The sequence below is a fragment of the Melanerpes formicivorus genome, unplaced genomic scaffold (genome assembly GCF_026170545.1).
Source record: "Melanerpes formicivorus ecotype bairdi unplaced genomic scaffold, bMelFor1.0.p_v2 SCAF_27, whole genome shotgun sequence".
Lineage (NCBI taxonomy): Eukaryota > Metazoa > Chordata > Aves > Piciformes > Picidae > Melanerpes > Melanerpes formicivorus.
Genome location: NW_027142379.1, coordinates 8,758,164 through 8,777,330, shown reverse-complemented (window position 1 = coordinate 8,777,330; position 19,167 = coordinate 8,758,164). Strand labels below are relative to the sequence as shown.

The window sequence follows — 19,167 nt, the reverse complement described above, 5'->3', positions numbered from 1 at the left end:
GGCTTTTCCATGGAATGATTCTCCTGTCTGCAATGTTCTCTTGCTGGTATTTTTTTGTCTATCCTGGCTATGGAAGCTTAAAAACTAGGCCCTGCTTCAATTTCAGATGTGTGGTAGCTAATTACAGTACACATAATCTTAATAAAGGGGAGTCATTAGTTATAAAATATGTTTACCCTGGAGTTTCATGGGTAGGAGATGTAGAGCCCAAGCTGCAAAGGCCTGTTGCCAACTGGATGGCTTAGGCTGTGATTTTGTCAATTACTGTGTTTTCTATTTATGTTCTACAAAGCTGAGTTGATAAAACTTGTCTCTGTCCTAATTCCCTTGAGCTTTTCCCAAGTATTTGTCGACTATGTGGAGACTGCGCCACGGGAAGTTTAGGCTCGAGGTGAGGAGAAAGTTCTTCACTGAGAGAATGTTGGAATGTGCTGCCCAGGGGGGTGGTGGAGTCACCATCCCTGGAGGTGTTCAAGAGGGCACTGGACGTGGCACTTGGTGCCATGGTTTAGTCATGAGGTCTGTGGTGACAGGTTGGACTTGATGATCTTTGAGGTCTCTTCCAACCTTGGTGATTCTGTGACTTTCTGGAGATGAGTAGTCAAACTTCTACATCTTGTTAAATGTGTTTTGTAGAATCTTCTCTTTGCCTGCCTTAAGCATCTTCCTCTTTCAGTCTTGAAAGCGCTCTCCAGTAGAATTGTTGACATTCACAACCAATACACTTATGCTAAAGGCAGCACATTAACCTCCTGTCAAGCTTTGTTCCATCTTTCTCACCTCAGTTTATCCTCGTGTTTTGTTCCATAACATCTCTTGACATTTTAAGATTAACTGCAGATATTAAACACTAAATTGCTCCCTCTTGGATAAATGGGAGCTTTGCCATTGCTTCCTCTGGAATTAGGATCAGAACCTGGAGAGATGTATGTAGTGCCTTGTAAGACATGCTAATATGCTTTCTGCCTGAACAAACAGGGCTCTAAGCCCTTCTGAAGCTTGTTCTCTAGCTCTCTGCAATATGCATGCTACTACCTGAACAACTGGTAATTGAAACTTCAGTACCTGACAGTGATCTTCCCATTAATTTGCTGGAAACAAAACCAGCAGCCCTGCACCAGGACTGACCAAAAGGCTCCCAGGCACAGGTGCTAAATCACACCTGAGTATAAGTGAAAATGCATTAAATCCACCTAAGCACCCAATGAATTCACAAGCTGCTACTGTCACCATAAAAAAATAGTGCCAGAAAAGAGCTTACAGAGGTGGCCAGAGCTCTCATTTATTAGGGTCTGCAGGCACAATAAATATTGCTTGCAGTTTTGATTCAAATTCTACTCAAGCTTTGTTTAAATGGTCGTCACAGAGGTGGAACTACCTCACATGTAAGACTTTGTATATGTAACTCTGAAGTATTCCTGGTCACACATTGAAACCCCCTTCTCTCAGCTCAGAACTTCTTTTAATCAGGGACAAATGTCAAGTCTTGGGCAGCCTCTTGCCCCTCCAGTAAGCACACACTGCAATGCTGCAGCCTTGAAAACATGGAGCTATGCATGCAGGGGATTTTGTGTGCCCAGGCACTAAGTCCTGGATCCCAGTGACTTGCAAAATTCTGTGAAAGAAGCAGCCCAAGAGTACTTGGTGGGCTGCAGCAGTGCCTGATTTAGCCAGAGATCCTGGGAGTTGTAAAATGTGCATCATCAGTACCACAGCATCCTCACCTTCACATTTAGCACCAGCTAAATCAGCTGCTCAGTTCAGAAGAACAAGTAAATGGAGTACTAATTTATATTTTTGATGTGGAGATGGCAGACTGCCCTGTCAGTGCCCCACTAATATTTCTTCAAGACACTTGAAGGCAGATTAAAAGCAAAGCAAAATGGAGCTGATGAGATGGGCAGTTTGTCCCAGACCAGGCTTTCAATACAGCTGGGACAGGTGCTGACTCTGCTGCATCCTCTTCCTGCCATTTACCTTAAGACAACCAAATGATGCACTCTTTGAAAGCAAGCCTTGAGGACCTATCCCACACAGACCACATGCTTCTAACTTCACTAAACAAGCAGCAAAGGATGAGAAAGTGCAACTCGTAGCACTGTGTCCTGCCATAAATGTACTTTATTAGTAGAAAACAAGGTCATGTTTGTCTGTTCTGGACTGAATCCACCAGATTACTTTAAAGCAGCTTAAACTTGCTTGTTTTGAGCCCCCAGCCAGCCGCTGCAGGTCTCATACCTGGCCCTGTTTCCAGGCAAGTTCACAGCACAGGCATTTCCAGTGCCTGCAACAGCAGCACTAGCAAAAAGCAAATAAATGCCTCTGTCCATTGAGTGGTGACCTTGTTAAATGACAGCAGGTATCCTGAGCATCTGTTACAGGCAGCACTGTGACCTTCTCTCATGACAGTATCACAGGGACATGCATTAGCTCTGCAGGATTGATCTTACAAGGGCAGTTCAATGAGAAAATGAATAATTCTTTCCTCTGATTATGATGATTAATTCTGTTACGTCAGCAGCCTTTGGCACAGCCACTGACAGCAGCAGGCTTCATATGGGGGGGGAAAAAAAACCTCATTCAAGAGCCAACAACCTTAAAGGGGAATTTTGTGTAATTAAGTAATAATGTTAATAAACGACAAACAAGCAGCCAGAATTTTACATGTACGCAGATTCCTCAGCCCTGCAGACTTTGCCCTGCTGTGTAATTGTTTTTGCATTCAGAACATCAGCCAAGATAAAAACCTGGCATTTTTGCTGGAATTGACCAGCCACAGTTGGACTGAACTGTGGAAGTTTTTGGACCACGGGAAGTTGAGCTGAAATTCTGTCACTGCTGCCAGCTTCACAAATAGGGAATCGCTGCCCAACTGGCAGGCACCCTCCTTCCCTCACTTGGAGTTTGGTTGTGCAAAAGCCAAATCAAGACATTAATCAGGTACATAAATGAAGATGGGTAGATCTTTGCTAGCACATGAAACTGGATGGCTATGGAATTTCAGTTTTGAAGGGAATTTGGCGCTCAGACACTGCATTAACAGGCTTCCAGTTCTGAAGGCAAGTCCTTGACATGCACTGATCAGGTCATGCACCCCTTCCCTCTACATTTTCTTCCCACAGCTGCCATAACCAGGTTGTGCTCTTTGTCAGTTTTTCTGCCTTGGATGTGTTCCAGCTCACATCTTTCATGCACTCAGTTTCAGAGGTATCTGGGAGGGAAGCATCAAGGGCAGGTTCCTCAATCTTGTTTTGCTAAGAAATGCTCATTTGGCCATCCTCACAATTATTCTCAGCAGGGCATGCTCTGCCAACATCTGACCTTTAGCTGTTACAAAACAGTAGAGCAAGCACCACAAAAGTAGTTAATTCTACAGTGAGTTCAGATATTTGACAGATAACAAGAAATAGCTCTCTTGTACTTAGGGATGGCATTTAGAAAGCTGGAGTAACACTTCAGGTGGCTGCTCTTGTATCTTGACCTGTCTGCTGTTAAGAGTTGCTGTCCTCTCAACACTGCCCTACAGGAGACTAAATACTCTCACTTAGATGTGTAGGCTGGTAATTAAGATGTTGACTTTCAAATCAGAATCACTGCAAACACTTCTGCAAGTGCCACCTCCTCAGCTCAGTTGTGTTGATCACTTGTACCAGCACAGTTGCACAGAGCAGTATTTGAATCCAGTAATTTAACCCCCACTCTGCTTCCTCAACTTCTCAGTTCACAGGGGATGTTTCCCTTTTACTATGTGCAAGAAGTGTGTCGAAAGGCAGGCACAGAAGAAACCACTCCCCTTTTGACCTAGGGAGAAACTGTCTTCTAGATTTTAGTGGCAGAGAGCACACACAAACATTTCTATTGCAATAAAAACTTTGATTACTTGGGGTGCCCCTGTACTGACTGTAGAGAGCCTCACTGATTGCTGTCTACTACTAAAAATGTTGGAAAGGTAATGTCCAAGTACAACTACACTGATCTCCCTTACCTGCATAAAAGAAGTGATTTTAGTGTCAATTTACACTTTGTACACAACTTGCTTCCAAGCCTTCAGGGGAGATCAGTATTTATGACAGTTCTTTAGAGAATACAGCTGACTTTTATTGTGCAGACCAAACAAAATACAGTCACCACCCCACCACGACATTATATCATCAATTAACAAAAATTATTGTAAAAAATAACTTAATTTCTGATGAGCAAATAGAAAGAAGTTGTTCAGATCTCCCATATTCCTGTATTGATAGGAGAAAATGGTATTGATCCATTATAAACAGTAACTCAAGAACCAAACCATTTCTGTTGCTTAGAGGAATAAAAATATTCCCATTTTCTCCCCTAGTCCCAAACCCAATGTTGGTTTATACCAAAGAAAACAAATGTCAGCTGGAGTTACTGCAGGAGTCCCATACTCTTCACTCTCTAACTCTGATATGTAAGTACCTGGTAGACCTATCCTACTGGCATGTACACAACTCAAGTGAAGCACTGCTTAGCTCCTTCCAAGCATTTCTAGCCTGCCAGCATACTAGGCTTAATCTTCTGGCTCCTCATAGTGTGCATATCCACTAGCATAGGTCCTTCCTAAATTCAAATTGCTGAATACATCTGTGGTCTCAGTGTCAGAATCCTTTCCTCCCTCGTCGTTGTCATCTTCTTCATCATCTTCAGCTTCATACGCGTCACATTCATCCTCGCGGTCACCTGCATCTTCAGCCTTGCTGGAGGAGAGGCTCTTCCAGTAGGCATCATAACCAGAAGCTCCATCTCCATCTTCACCTCCAGTCTGTCGGCCAAACTTCAAAGAACGTGCTGCAGGCAGAGAAAAGTCATCATGTTCCCACCCATCACCAGCAATCTGAGCAGATCCTAAACTTTTCCATACAGAGTTAAGACAGCCTTTCACCCAAACCTGACATTTTCAGGTTCTGACACAACTTTTCTGCTGCACAGCCTGTCCCCTGCAGCCAAGTCTGCCCCCAGAGCATGACTTAGGAGAAACCTTTGGTACTTATGCCAGGGAAAACTGTACCTGGATGTGCTCTGCAGACACAATAAAAACTGTGATTTATGCACAGGAGTGGCCGAGGTAGGCTGTGTGTCATCAAATCATGCTTTGAAATTCATTAGCCAACTTCTTGGAGATGAAATGAAGGCTTAAGCAGTCAGTTTGGCAATCTTTCCATAACTAAAATCTCAAACTGAACAGCCTTGCACTTGCAGTAATGGTTAAGAGGCTGCTCAATTCTAGAACACAGCAACGCTTTGCAAAACAATCAGAAGGATTCAGACTTTACTCCTATGCACAACAGTAGTCACCGCTGGTACTTGTGCTGCTTTTTAGCTAGAGAAGCAGGCTTACTTGACATGCTCAGATCCTTTGTCTGCTGAGTTTCATGGCCACATTTAGGGCAGGGAGGCTCTTTTCCTTTCTCCTGCTTGAAAACCTTACTTCGCACGTGATCGTCACAAAAACAAGCCTGTGGGGTGAGAGGAGAATACAAAGGCTAAAGGTTCTAATCACAGGACAGCAAAAAGCAAGCAAAAAACAAGCAAAAAAGTGTCTATCAGCAGCAGAGTTTGCTGGTTGGGATTAAAATTTAATGAGCTCTATCTGCAGTGGAGTCTGTGCATAGAGTAACCACTTGTGTTGAACGTGGTTTTGTGGCTTCCCAGGGAAGAGGCTGGATAGAAGTCCTGGTAAACCAGGACAGAAAGGAACATGCTCCAGGACTGGATTACAGAGCTGCCCCCAAGGAGCCTGGCAAACTTAAATTAAAATACAATCAGAAATGTGTGCCAGAATGCTGAAGGCAAGAATTAGAGATTGAAATTTCACGTGTTGAGCACCAGGGTGCCAGTGAAGATATCTGGAGAAAGGGACGATTTACAACCCGAAATCACTGCCATGGCAGACTGCAGAGAAATATATGGAGGGTAAGCAGAGTAGGAGAAGGCAATGAACCAACACCTGGATACGTGTGGACAATGCTGCTGCTGAAGCAAGTGGAACTTTATGTATGAAAACAAAGTTTTGTGTGTGAAGACAAAATGATGTCACCAAATGAGCCTCTGCCTATGTAAAACCAAATCTACTTCTGTTGGATCCAGGCTGCAGTGGTTTCTGGACAGACTTAAAAAGAAAACAACTTTTTTCATTGTCTTTGCTCTACACTGGATCAAAACATATGCCAAAGCTGCCTGAGGAGGTGGTGGAGTCACCATCATTGGAGGTGTTCAGGAGGAGACTTGATGGGGTGCTTGGTGCCTTGGTTTAATTGATTAGGTGGGTTGGATTGGTTGATAGGTTGGATGCAATGATCTTGAAGGTCTCTTCCAACCTGGTTTATTCTATTCTAACAATGATATTCTGGTCAAGACCAAGGATTAGTTTTGGTGAGGTTTTTCTTGTTTGTTTGAAAAGGCCCAAACGTGGTCCAGCCCCAGTTTAAACACAGAGCTGAACGAAGGGAAGAGCACCTCACCTGCCATAAGGATGCACACCACTAGCTTGTGTTTCATTAGGCAAGCACAGATAAAGGCCCTTCTGTCCCCAACAAGTCCACTTCCAGGCTTCAGAAACGAATACAGAAGTATGAATAATAATGTAGAGACAGACATGGCATGGCTTGGTAGCAGCCTTGGAGCTAAGGAGAACAAGCCTAAAGCTGTAGCTACTTGTTTTATTCTTTACCTTACAGCGCAGGCATGAATGCTGCCCAAGCCTATTACAGGAAACACCTGTTGGAGAAAAATCAACATGTAAAAGTCAGCACTGGGAAACTGCAGATCTGAGGTGTTCTGAAAAGCTTGTAGAAGTATGTAATGCTGCAATTGAGGCTTTTATTCTTTATCCTCCTGAACAACTGTGCTTTGGCCACACAAATCGGTCATTTCACCAAGTTGTTTTCATATTTAAACAACAATGCAATTAGACACAGAAAGTTTAAGGGGGAGCTGGGGGGAAGGAGCCATTTTTCAAGTTTCCAACCTTTCAAAACCAGAAGCTTCAGAACCAATTTGGCATTAAGTGGTCACCTTGTTCTTCCTCCTCACCAAGGAGCACTAGCATTTTACAGTCACTTGAAGCAATGCCACGGTAGCCTTTAACACCTTCATCTCATAAATGAAATGTGAGAACACTTAAAGCTTGCAAGCTTCCAAACCTAGAGCAGCTGCTTTGGTCTGCATTTTCTATCATGTTCTCTGGAAATAAACTTTTGCACACAACCTTATGTGAAAATCTGTGTTGAAGAGGTGTAGCTGGCACATGAGCTGTGAGGAGCAGAGCTGATGCTCGGAATTTAACTTGGCCTGAAGCTTCACCTTGGTTTCTTCACTCCACTAGAGGGAGCGTCGCAAAGGCAACCACACAGGAACTGGCAGCAACACAAAGCTGGGTGAACAGCTACTCCTCAAGAAGCAGCAATACTTATTTTACCAGTCTCTCTGCAAGCTTGTTCCCTTCCACCTTGCCTTACCCTTGTGACAACAAAGCTTTTGAATCTGAAGTAGCAAATCTCTTGAGCCTTGGGATTTAGCGCTTGGTCACGTGTTTAAAGACAGAACTGAACATGCTCATGCAGGTATATTCAAACATTCCTGAGCATCTGCACTTAAACTTCTCTTGGACAGTGACAGAAAGTAACAGTACCTTTTTCACAGCTAGAATGGGATTTAGACTACAATTGCATGACCACTTTTCAACCTCATGTATTCTGTGAAGTGCAGGGTTTGTAATCTTGTTACTACACCCTGACAAAAAGCCTGCCTCTCTACCAAGACTGCAGCATGTCACATAATATTGAGCATAGTGGAAAACCCTCAAAGCAATTTCTCTATTCAGAGTGTGGCATCACATCTGTAAATTAAAAGCTTCCAACAATCACTGGGGGGGGGAAACAAACACACAACAACATTCTTGTGGAACAGCTGTTGCTGCTTCAATATTGCTATGCAGAAAGATATTCTGGCAGAATACATCAAGGGAGGCTCATCAAGGCTTAGAAAATAGCTGTCTGGGAAGAAAAAAGATGGGAGATGAAAAGGAGACAGGAGATCTCTAAAGGGAGAGTACAGCATTGAAATCAACAATTCTTAATTGGGAGAAATCAATTATGACAAGAGATTACTCAGCTCTGAAGAGAAGTCTTAGATATGATAAAGAGCACCTTGAATTTTTACAGTAAAGCCTGAAAGTGCTCCAATAGTCAGGACATGCATACAGCTTTTGGAAGGGACAAATGCTTGTCTCGTGGGATAAATCAAACAGCAGTTGATGGTGACAGAAAATAAATCATGGAATGGTTTGGGCTGGAAAGGACCTTACAGATCATACCCCAACAGAGGATTAGTTATTTCAAACATACATACTTGGTTTCTTGTTTGTTTGTTTTCAACTTTTGTTGAAACTTCCAGGTTTCAGCCAGAGGTTAAGTAGTTTCATAGTTTCATTCAGGGTTGGAAGGGACCACAAGGATCATCTAGTTCCAACCCCCCTGCCATGGGCAGGGACACCCCACACTAGATCAGGCTGGACAGAGCCTCATCCAGCCTGCTCTTAAACACCCCCAGGGACAGGGCCTCGACCACCTCCCTGGACAACCCATTCCAGGGTTTCACCACTCTCATGGGGAAGAACCTCCTCCTCACATCTAGCCTGAATCTCCCCACCTCCAGCTTCATTCCATTCCCCCTAGTCCTATCACTACCTGAGATCCTGAGAAGTCCTTCCCCAGCCTTCCTGTAGGCCCCCTTCAGATACTGGAAGGCCACAATTAGGTCACCTCGGAGCCTTCTCTTCTGCAGGCTGAACAGCCCCAACTCCTTCAGTCTGTCCTCATAGGAGAGGTGCTCCAGCCCTCTGATCATCCTCGTGGCCCTTCTCTGGACACCTTCCAGCACCTCCACATCCCTCTTGTAATAGGGGCTCCAGAACTGGACACAGTACTCCAGGTGGGGTCTCACCAGGGCTGAGTAGAGGGGGAGGATCACCTCCCTTGACCTGCTAGCCACACTTCTCCTGATGCAGCCCAGGATCTGATTGGCTTTGTGGGCTGCAAGTGCACATTGAGAGCTCATGTTGAGCTTTTTGTCCACCACTTGTGCACTAGCAAAGTCAGGCATGACCATCATGTCCTCTTAATTAAATTGCAATTAATTGCAATTTAAAAGGACATGAAGTCTTCAGCTACCCGTTCTTTACTCAGGTGAAACATCAATGTTTGCCATATCTACTGACACCATAGTCCACAGTTGACTGGTCAGTGAAGAAACTAACACTGAGTTCATGCTCTGGGTGAACACTATTTTTGTTACTTACTTCCATGCTCAGCCCATCTCACTGAGTCAGATGATGACTGCTTCCTAAGCCCTGGCCTTCCTCGGGGCTTGCTGCTTTTGCAAAGTCAACAGATGCCACAGGCCATCCACAGCTACCTCAAAGTTTAGCTAGGCTAACACAAGTGGTTATTGTTTAGGGCAGCTGTTTTCCATGAGGAAAATGTACCTAGAACTAGATGATTGTACAGTCAGAAGAGTGGAAGAGAGCTCCTTCTTGCCTGCAGAGCTTTGTAGAGTAAAAAAGCAGCATCAGCAGGACCACTGTCCACTGCCCATACTGCAGCTTCAGAGACCGCTGGCTCCTGTAAAAGCAACTTCCTATGGGAAGCCTACAAAAGCCAGGCAAGGCAACAACTGCCATGGACAGTATAGCATGGAAGAAGGTCAGAGACAAAAGCTCTAGTACAGATAACTGGATATCAAGGGCAAGAAGATAGGAAAGAGGCCCCTGCCTCCAGTGGTTAGAGAAGTTATTTGGAAAAAGTGATGGAGCACAGAGGAAGCAATTGGAGAGTCTGCTTGGCTGACTACAAATAACTTACATTTAAATGTCTCTGCTTCCAGAACTTGGCAGCTGGCTTGATGTTCAAACTGATCATCTTCACAGAGGAAATTGTGGCAAAAAGAGCAGGCAAATATTCTGCCTCCTAGAAGATTTATCAAGGCAAAATAATTAGCAATAGGCATCAAAATTCTGTAGATGCACAGGCATCTACAAACAAGCAAGGCAGTTTCTCATCTCCCTTCTGTCACAAATACTTGAGCCCTAAATTAGACACTGCCATCCTTTATTATACTGAAAAATACCATGTACCCTACAACTGAATGCAACATATAGCAAATACTATTTTCTTCATTTTGACTATGGCACTAAGTATTTTTCTTAGATCACATTCTCTCTCATCCAGACTCCTTCCCTCCCACCCCTCACCTCTGATGCACACTTGAAATAAACACTTCAAAGGATTCCACAAGTGGAGGTTGGTTTGGTTTACTGAGCAACTGGGAATCCAAATACCTGTAATGGAGTGGGAATGGCAGCAAACTGTGCTGACAACCTGATCCAGTGCTTAACTGTGAAGCACTCAGCGGACAGGACAGTTAGTACTTCCCATTACATAACTACCCATGAGCTGAGTGCTGTACGTTCTTGAGCAGGTCACTTCCATTCCCCACTGCATTAGGTCTTTTTAAAATGAGGGCAATGCCTTGAAGAAACACACAGCAGGGACTGATCAGTGGAGATTAGAAATGCTCTATTGAGAATATAGATACAATAACTTAAGCAATGTGAGGAGAAAAGTATTGTTTGGATTCTCTTATCTTTAAGTGTGAGCAACTTACCGTGGTCCCAGACACTTCTTTCACACTCAATACATTCTGCATCTGCAAGAGGGCAGATACAGGCATGTGTGCTCAGACACTTCCTCCCATGGCACACCCAGGCTTCACAGAAATCACAGATTGCACCCTGCAATTACAGAAAGATATCATCCTGGGACTTCTGCAATACCTAGAGATGCCTGTTCCATAACCCTGAATGTATCCATTCTCTCAGTGGCTTCACTCCAGCTGAGCGAGAGAGTGTGAACCACATCTGTATTCCTATCAAGCTGCTCCACAGTTCATCTTGCTTGTTTGATATTCACTTCTGCAGGATTAACTCTAATGAAAAATAACTTGGGTTTGCTGCTTTTCTGTTTTTCCCATTTCCTATCTTAAATCTTATGCATGAAAATTGTGTCCCCCTGCCGAAACCCGAGATCCATAAATTCTAACAGTGTGCCAGCAAAAATGCAATTCCAAAAAAACACCTGAAAAATGCCAGGAGCTGCTTACAGCTGAGATCACTCATCTGGATTTTAAGCCATGCTGCATGAGAAAACAAGCTCAGCAGCAAGCAGAGATCAAAGAACTCATTAGGAATTAATTAGACTAACTTCCGTTTTGATTAAACTACAAGATCTACTTGTCAACTGCCCCTCAATCGTGGCACTTCAGAAGCTTCCTCAGCCCATATGGAACAAACTGCAGCGTGCATGACAGGCACATAAAGCCAGCAGGACAAAGGTGAATCCAAATTAATAGTTGCTCAAAATACTGCATCTGTGAAAGCATGGAATGAGTTCAGGAACTTCAGAATGGAGAGGCCGGCTGTGTTACCCAGCAAAAGCCATCAACTGGAGGCAGGCACAGGAGGGAGGTTCAGTCCATGCAGCATTTAATCCAGAGGCTGTGACATCATACCTTGCTTTCCAGAATGGGGTAACTCACTTGTCCTTCTAAGAACAAAAACTCAAAGGCCAGGAGCTATGATGCTCTCTGCCAGGAGCTCAGTTCTTGTTTTGTTTATATTTTTAAATGCTATTCCTCCCTAAAGCCAAGGAACAGATCCCTCTCTTATACTGACAGTCTCCACAATACTCAGAAGACAGCAAGAAAAACCTACTACCCTCTCCAGAATGATTCTAGATTTCACTGGAGACTAGGAACTGGTTATAGGGCATGTAAACCCTGGTGCTGTTGATGATGTGCTTAGAGACTCCCACCAATGCAGATTTACTAGCATCCAATTTTCCAGTGAAAGAGAAAAGCTTTGTGGTGGTAAGATGAGGGGAAAAAAATCTTGGCAGGGTACATGCTATCATTCCATAAATCTGCTTTATCTTCTTTCAGATTTGCATAGAATAAGCTCATGGTGCAAAAAAGAAGGCTGTAGTTCTGTGTACATACCACCATTGCTAGTCCAGTACTGTACACCCCAGCATGTTTTATAACACAGTCTGAAGACTTCATCATGCATTTGGTTTTACCTGTTTTAAAGAAATAATAAGACAAGCAATCAGAAGAAAATCATATGGAAAAACCCAAACAGTATTGGAATGAATGTTCATGTAAGAGCAGTACTTCAATCAACCATATAAGCTGAATTGTAAAACTAGGCAAAAAAATGATGCAAACAAATGTGTACAACCTGCAACCCACCCTCAGACTGCATTAATTAATGTCCATTTTCAGCCAAAGTCTCTTGCCCCAGTACTGAGATAAGGCAATGTGTTGACTTGCTCTGGTTTGAGGCATTGGTAGGAATTTAAACTGTTAAAGGTGAAAGTTAAGCAATGCTATCTTTAAAAGCTGAGAAGCTCAGAGCTGAGTTCTGTCACTACAAGTCCTCTTCTAACTGCACAGCATCAGCCCTCTAGCAAATACCAATAACATGAGCCACACAATGCATTATTTCAAAGCCATGTAAGGTGAATCATGCACTGTGGCTTTCACTGATACTAAACCCATCAGAAATTATAACACCCTTAAAAAGCACTATTTATAGCCACCTTGTTGGCAGTCAAGAGTGCTTTTTAACTTTGCTAATGTTGTGGAACAATACTCCACACAGTTAATCTAGGGAAATGGGCAGTCAGGTATCCTCAGACCTAGAAGGCAATGAAATCAAGTCTCCCAAAGATCAAACACTAAAGCCAAACCCATGAGCCACACCTGCACACCTCTGGGGTGGCAGGGTGGGGGTCAGAGGCATATGCATGATCAAGCAGATCTCAAGGAGGGTTATCATAGTATCAGTCAGGGTTGGAAGGGACCACAAGGATCATCTAGTTCCAACCCCCCTGCCATGGGCAGGGACACCCCACACTAGATCAGGCTGGACAGAGCCTCATCCAGCCTGCTCTTAAACACCTCCAGGGATGGGGCCTCGACCACCTCCCTGGACAACCCATTCCAGGGTTTCACCACTCTCATGGTGAAGAACCTCCTCCTCACATCCAGCCTGAATCTCCCCACCTCCAGCTTCATTCCATTCCCCCTAGTCCTATCACTACCTGAGATCCTGAGAAGTCCTTCCCCAGCCTTCCTGTAGGCCCCCTTCAGATACTGGAAGGCCACAATTAATCACAACAGATTTAAAAGAAGCTGCTTCCAATGTGGCAAAGGTACTTTCAGACAAAGGTACTGTAATTGCTGAGAGCTGAACACCTCAAATGGGACTGAGGAGATGTGGGTTAGTTTGTTATTTCTACTTACCACATTGTGCACAAATGGGTAACTTCTGAACAGAGTTACAGAAGTAGCAAAAAGCTCTATTCTTCTGTCGCCTAGGCATGGAGGGAGGAAGGGGGGGGGGGAAAGGCAAGCATTAAAAAAGGCTTTGTAAAACGCTTGAAACCAATTAATATGAAACTACTGGGCTGAGAAGGTGGAAAATACTTACCGCTGGCACTTATCACATTCCTAAAGAAAAGAAATACAATACTGGTGATTATTTTTGTTCCAGGTAAAATACATCACATTTATAGACTCCATAGGGACTCTGAGTTAAGTTTTGGTCCTTATCAGAACTTCTTAGTCAAGTATTACAGCTCTGATGCAAATATAACCTTGCATATAAAGGAAGGATGGCAGGAAGAATGACATCCTAGCATACAGAATCATAGAATGGTAGGGCTTAGACCCCCTACCCCCTCTGTTGTTAGTGGTTTTACATAACTTAAAATCAAGTATTGTAATATAAAAACACTTTAAATTACCATTGAAGCATTGCAAGGATGTTTGGCTAAATCTATGTTGGCTCTTGAAGCTCTTATCTGCTTCTCCCGCTCACGACGGTTCTCGGCCTTCTTGCGAGCACCAGTCTTCTTCTTAGGCATTTTTCACTGTCTGGGGGGTGGAACAGCTAAGTGTGTAATGAATGCACACAAAGTTATGTATGTAACAGAGATACACACTAAAGCCAGATCTTGCAGTTCCCACGCTAACTGTGCTGCTTCATCTCCATTCCTTTGCTTTACTGAAAGTTTCCTTTCAAACCCAGAATCAGGGGCCAGTCCCTCAGGAGCAGCCATGTGATGAACCATCAAGAATCTTGTGATCTGGAAAGGCCTTTGCTGTTTTAAGCTTTGCACTTAGCTATCTTTGAAGTGTTTTGCCTTAAACCCAAAGGCAATATGTTTTCCAGGTTGGTTTGTGCTCTCTGGTGTTGGTTTGCCCTGTCTATTTAGAATAAACCTTTATTTTAGAATAAACCAAACCAGGTTGGAAGAGACCTTCAAGATCATCGTGTCCAACCCATCAACCAATCCAACCCACCCAAACAGCTAACCCATGGCACCAAGCACCCCATCAAGTCTCCTCCTGAACACCTCCAATGACGGCGACTCCACCACCTCCCTGGGCAGCCCATTCCAATGGGCAATCACTCTCTCTGTATAGAACTTCTTCCTAATATCCAACATGAACCTCCCCTGGTGCAGCCTGAGACTGTGTCCTCTTGTTCTGGTACTGGGTGCCTGGGAGAAGAGACCATCATCCGCCTGCCTACAACCTCCCTTCAGGTAGTTGTAGAGAGTGATAAGGTCACCCCTGAGTCTCCTCTTCTCCAGGCTGAGCAACCCCAGCTCCCTCAGTCTCTCCTCATAGGGCTTGTGTTCCAAGCCCCTCACCAACTTTGTTGCCCTTCTCTGGACTCGTTCCAGCAAGTCAACCTCCTTCCTAAACTGAGGGGCCCAGAACTGGACACAGGACTCGAGGTGTGGCCTAACCAGTGCAGTGTACAGGGGCAGAATGACCTCCCTGCTCCTACTGGCCATACTCTTCCTGATGCAGGCCAGGATGCCATTGGCCCTCTTGGCTGCCTGGGCACACTGCTGGCTCATGTTCAGCCTGCCATCGACCAGCACCCCCAGGTCCCTCTCTGCCTGGCTGCTCTCAGCCACTCTGACCCCAGCCTGTAGCACTGCATGGGGTTGTTGTGGCCAATGTGCAGAACCCGGCACTTGGATGTGTATTTAATAAGGACAATATTCAGCTCATTTTCTCTTTCCCTTTTCTTTCTTCTCATTCTCACAACTACTTCAGGCAGTTAAAAAGCTTTCTTTGGGTAGGCAAATCGTGGGGTACTGCAAAAACAAATTTCCCATTTCAGGAAGGCTTAGAAAACCAAAATCATTATATAGATCTATGACAAAGGGGTGTTTGTACTGCATATTCACCATTCTAGCACAGGAGCAATGAGATGAGCATGCACTGCTCTGGACATGCCACTGCTTCTCATGAAGGGGGGTTTACACTAATTTGATTCCCCTTGGTTCAATGTGTGTGTGTCAATCCTAGCAATCTAGGAGGCAGCCAGTTGTTCTGGTGCTGGTTGCCTGGCTACAACCTTCTTTCAGGTAGTTGTAGACAGCAATAAGGTCTGCCCTGAGCCTCCTCTTCTCCAGGCTAAGCAACCCCAGCTCCCTCAGCCTCTCCTCACAGGGCTGTGCTCCAAACCCCTCCTCAGCTTTGTTGCCCTTCTCTGGACACCTTCCAGCAAGTCAACATCTTTCCTAAACTGAGGGGCCCAGAACTGGACACAGGACTCAAGGTGTGGCCACTGAGCATAGTTCTAAGAAACTACTCCCAGGTGGACATGCTTCCTTGTGCTGTAGCTACTAAACCATAGTTCCTTGCAGATAGTAAGATAGCTGAATTTTTGGAAGTGTCTAACTCTTATTTGGGCACCTCGTCACAGAGCTGTTCTGAAAATCTGGCCACTCTAGCAAGTTACCCCAAAATACATTGCACTGTACAGCTAACCCACAGTTCTCGTAGGTACAAGTCCAGCTAACGGTGCTCCTGCCTCTGAATTCTAAAACTGTAGAAATATACTTTCAAAGAACTAGTAACTGAGACTCCAGAGTCATCTGAATATCTCTAAGGAATCTGAAGAAAATCACTACAGACTTGGTAGAGAGCAGCCCACCTGATGGGACAGCTGTGCCTGGGCAAGGTTCTGCTCATTCCATTAGGTCTATGGGTCACCAGTCTGAGGAAATGAGAGGTATCTGCTCTCATCCCTAACTCCCAAGCAGACACATACACATGCAAGCTGGCATCTGTAAGGAGAGCTGCAGCATCAACAGGGAGTGAATTGTATCATCTTAAACTTGGAAGACAAATGAGCATCTTTCTCCAAAAGGTCTCAAAAAAACAACCCCAGCAATCCCAATTTGACTGAACAAAGATAGATATTGCTGTGACCAAACAGCAGAATTTGTTCTTGGTAGCACACACAAATCAGTTTTCTCACCCTGTAGCATTCTGCACCATGTTTAAATTTTATTAGTGTCATATTCTGCAGCCAAAATCATATTGCTGAGCTACCTGCTGGCAGCTGTCATTACTCTGGAGCGTGACATTTCTGACACTGGGAGTCCAATAGGAGCTTGCACACTAGAGCTCAAATGCTGATTTAACATCAGAATTTAATGGTTAGTTTTTCTACCTTGGCTCCTTCACATTCCCTCATAAGTGAAAGCACCAAAACAAGAGTTTTCATGAGAAACAGTCTCAGTCTCACCTTCAGAAAGTTGTACTAAACTAAATAACAAAACTGCAGTACCAGGTCCTTTTAACAAAGGTATCGAGTCCGTTCAGGACTCCAAACACCAGCCAATAAACAACATCCTACAGACCAATATTCTCTCACTTTTTTCCTTCTGAGCCTCCATTCCACATTTGCTTTCTTAGCCCTGAGTTCTAAGTTGTTAGGGAATTTCCCATCTTTTAATTTTCTGACTGCAGCTTAATGATGCTGGAGCAGAAATTGCAATCATAAAAACTGTCTACCTGCAATTCCCTTCAAATCAGACTACTGCATGTTTTAAAAGCACTAACCAGTATTTAGAATGCCCCTGCAGCATGTTCTACCTCCACTTTTGGCAAACCCTCTGTAATCTGAGGCTAATGGGTGACCCAAAAATGCCTTTAGGAACTAGGACACCACTACTAAATGCTAAGATGGGGAAGACCCAGGAGTATTTGTCTGCAGTCTAGACAGGGTGCACAGGAGAAAACAGTGCCTCTGGAGCACTTAGAACAACTCCACTTATCAAGGAAATGCCTTTAGTGAGGAACTACTTGCTTATGATCAACCTGCTGGAAATATCTTGTGCTCCTTTTGCCTGGATAGTCTCTGCTGAAGGCAGACTTGCAGCCATGCCTTTTCATCTATGCACCCTCCTTTTCATCTATGCTGCTGTTGTACAAAAAAAATGCCTAGGACACAGTAGGTTCATACCTGGCTCCCTCCTCAGCCCCAGAAATAGGACCCTTCTTGCCCTACAGTGTCTGAGCTCCCAAGCTGGGAGAAGTTCTGCACAGGGGATTTTTCTCCATTTTTCTACTCAGGAATAAAGCAGCAGCTGGAGCAAGGGTGACTCCCCAGCTTTATGGCTGATGGTGTGCCACAAAAAGCAGAGAGTTCTGGTGTTGGGAGGCTCTGTGTGGAGGTTTGCAGTAGCTCAGAGGAAAAGCCCTGAAATATGTTATGCAGTAGAGGGTCCCCAGCAATGTTTCATTCTGTAAAACCTTCTCATGTGTTGTATTATTTGGTAAATAGAAGTAAATAGAAGCTAAGCCACTACAGCTCCAAAGACTGCTTGTGTATTTCACCTGCTGACTGTGCTAGGTGAATTACATAGTGCCTGACGTGAAAGTTCTGCTGAGGTCATACTATGCCCATTGCCATCTTTCCTCTCTTGATGAGGTCCCAAAGACCTCTGCTTGCAGCAGACAGCAGAGCAGATTGCACCAGCAGATTTCTGCATCTTTTGTGCTAAGCACAACATTCCCTTGTGTCATATTATCTTCTGTGGTATGCTAACCACCCTGCTGTCACAAATATCACCAACAGCTGTGACAAACCACTGAGCTGGAGGGAAGGGTTGGGTTACTCCTGTCATGTCACACCAATACCAACACCCAAAAGAGTCTTTCCCTATTCCAAGACTTCTGGTATTTGACCAGCAAGTAGCTCCTACCTTATGCATAGCCATCCAAAGAGAAATCACAGTAAATCTGCTGGGTCACTTTGATTCCAGTCAGAACTCAACACAATCCAGTTTACACGGGAAGCACTATACAAACCAACTATGTATTCTTTTAATCTGAACTACCAGTATTTCACTCGTGTTTTTCCAGTCCACGGTTACTTTTAATAACAGAATCATTTTAAGGCGCTGTGGTTTCAGTGCCTTACTCCCATCTTTTAGTAACGAGGTGGCCAAACTACTCTGTGGCCGCCTCGCCGGAGGGCTGCCGCGCTGGGGAGGGCCCAGATGTGCCGAGGATCCCCCAGGCTTGTCCCTGACCCGTCCCCGCCTCTGGAACACACCTCGTTCCGCCAGGAGCGGCTGCGGCGTTTCAGCTTTCGGTATATTTCAGTTTCTTTAGGGCCCCCCCCCAACCGTGTCGCCAAGTTTCCAACCCGGCTGGCCGCGCTCTGCGCTCCCCGGCACCTATCTCTGGGGAAGCCAGCAACCCCTTCGCCTGCTCGCTCGGGGAAGCGGCGGGGGTCCGGCACCGCCGCCGGGACTACCCTCGCCCCCCACCAGCGCTCCCCCCCGCTCCCCGCCAGTCCCTTCCCTGCTGGTTGCCCACCTGGCTCCGGCGGCCGCGCGGAAGCCGGAAGCGGCGCGGTGCGGTGAGGTTCGCTGCCCGGCCGGCCCCGCTCCTCTCGGCGGGAAGGTTCCGAGCGGCCTCCGGCCACCCCAGGTCGCTGTCCCGGTTGGCCGGCTGCACCTCTCCTGTCCTTCCTGGCACGGCGTTAAAGCTGCACACCCGGCTGGCAGCGAGGGGGCGACCGGGGGGTCTGTTAATCACAAATCGCACATTATCTGGCGGATGGAACGAATGCTTCCGCAAAACTCTTGAGTCGAAATCCTGTTCCTGCTCAGAACAGTCACAGATTGCATCGGGTTGGAAAGAACCCTCAAAGGTCATCTTGTCCAATGCCCCTGCAGTCAGCGGGGACACCTCCATCTGGATCAGGCT

At 45.2% G+C, this 19,167-nt stretch overlaps 1 protein-coding gene across 2 annotated transcripts; it reads right to left on the bottom strand.

The window, feature by feature from the left end:
• Positions 1 to 2,110: 2,110 nt before the first annotated feature.
• ZNF330 (zinc finger protein 330) lies at positions 2,111 to 18,865 on the bottom strand. 2 transcript variants are annotated; one of them, XM_068154042.1, is made up of 10 exons: positions 18,775 to 18,865; positions 13,884 to 14,013; positions 13,568 to 13,587; positions 13,381 to 13,451; positions 12,073 to 12,152; positions 10,684 to 10,810; positions 9,882 to 9,986; positions 6,692 to 6,738; positions 5,360 to 5,477; positions 2,111 to 4,809 (listed from the first exon to the last, which is right to left on the bottom strand). In XM_068154042.1, the coding sequence occupies exons 2-10, from the start codon at positions 14,001 to 14,003 to the stop codon at positions 4,532 to 4,534; spliced, it is 966 nt and encodes a 321-aa protein (XP_068010143.1). In that variant the 5' UTR covers positions 14,004 to 14,013; positions 18,775 to 18,865; the 3' UTR covers positions 2,111 to 4,531. The 2 variants fall into 2 exon arrangements, with proteins under 2 accessions (XP_068010143.1, XP_068010144.1); XM_068154043.1 differs by lacking the exon at positions 18,775 to 18,865 and adding an exon at positions 18,509 to 18,661.
• Between the last annotated feature and the right edge of the window lie 302 nt (positions 18,866 to 19,167).

What these genes read in the sequence shown, in the direction of transcription:
- ZNF330 (XM_068154042.1), bottom strand. Translation starts at nt 14,003, where the DNA reads ATGCCTAAGAAGAAGACTGGTGCTCGCAAGAAGGCCGAGAACCGTCGT. An exon ending in GTACTGGACTAGCAATGGTG is followed by an intron (nt 10,811 to 12,072) that starts GTATGTACACAG and finishes CTGTAATTGCAG; the next exon opens with GGTGCAATCTGTGATTTCTG. An exon ending in ATTCATGCCTGCGCTGTAAG is followed by an intron (nt 5,478 to 6,691) that starts GTAAAGAATAAA and finishes CTCACCCCACAG; the next exon opens with GCTTGTTTTTGTGACGATCA.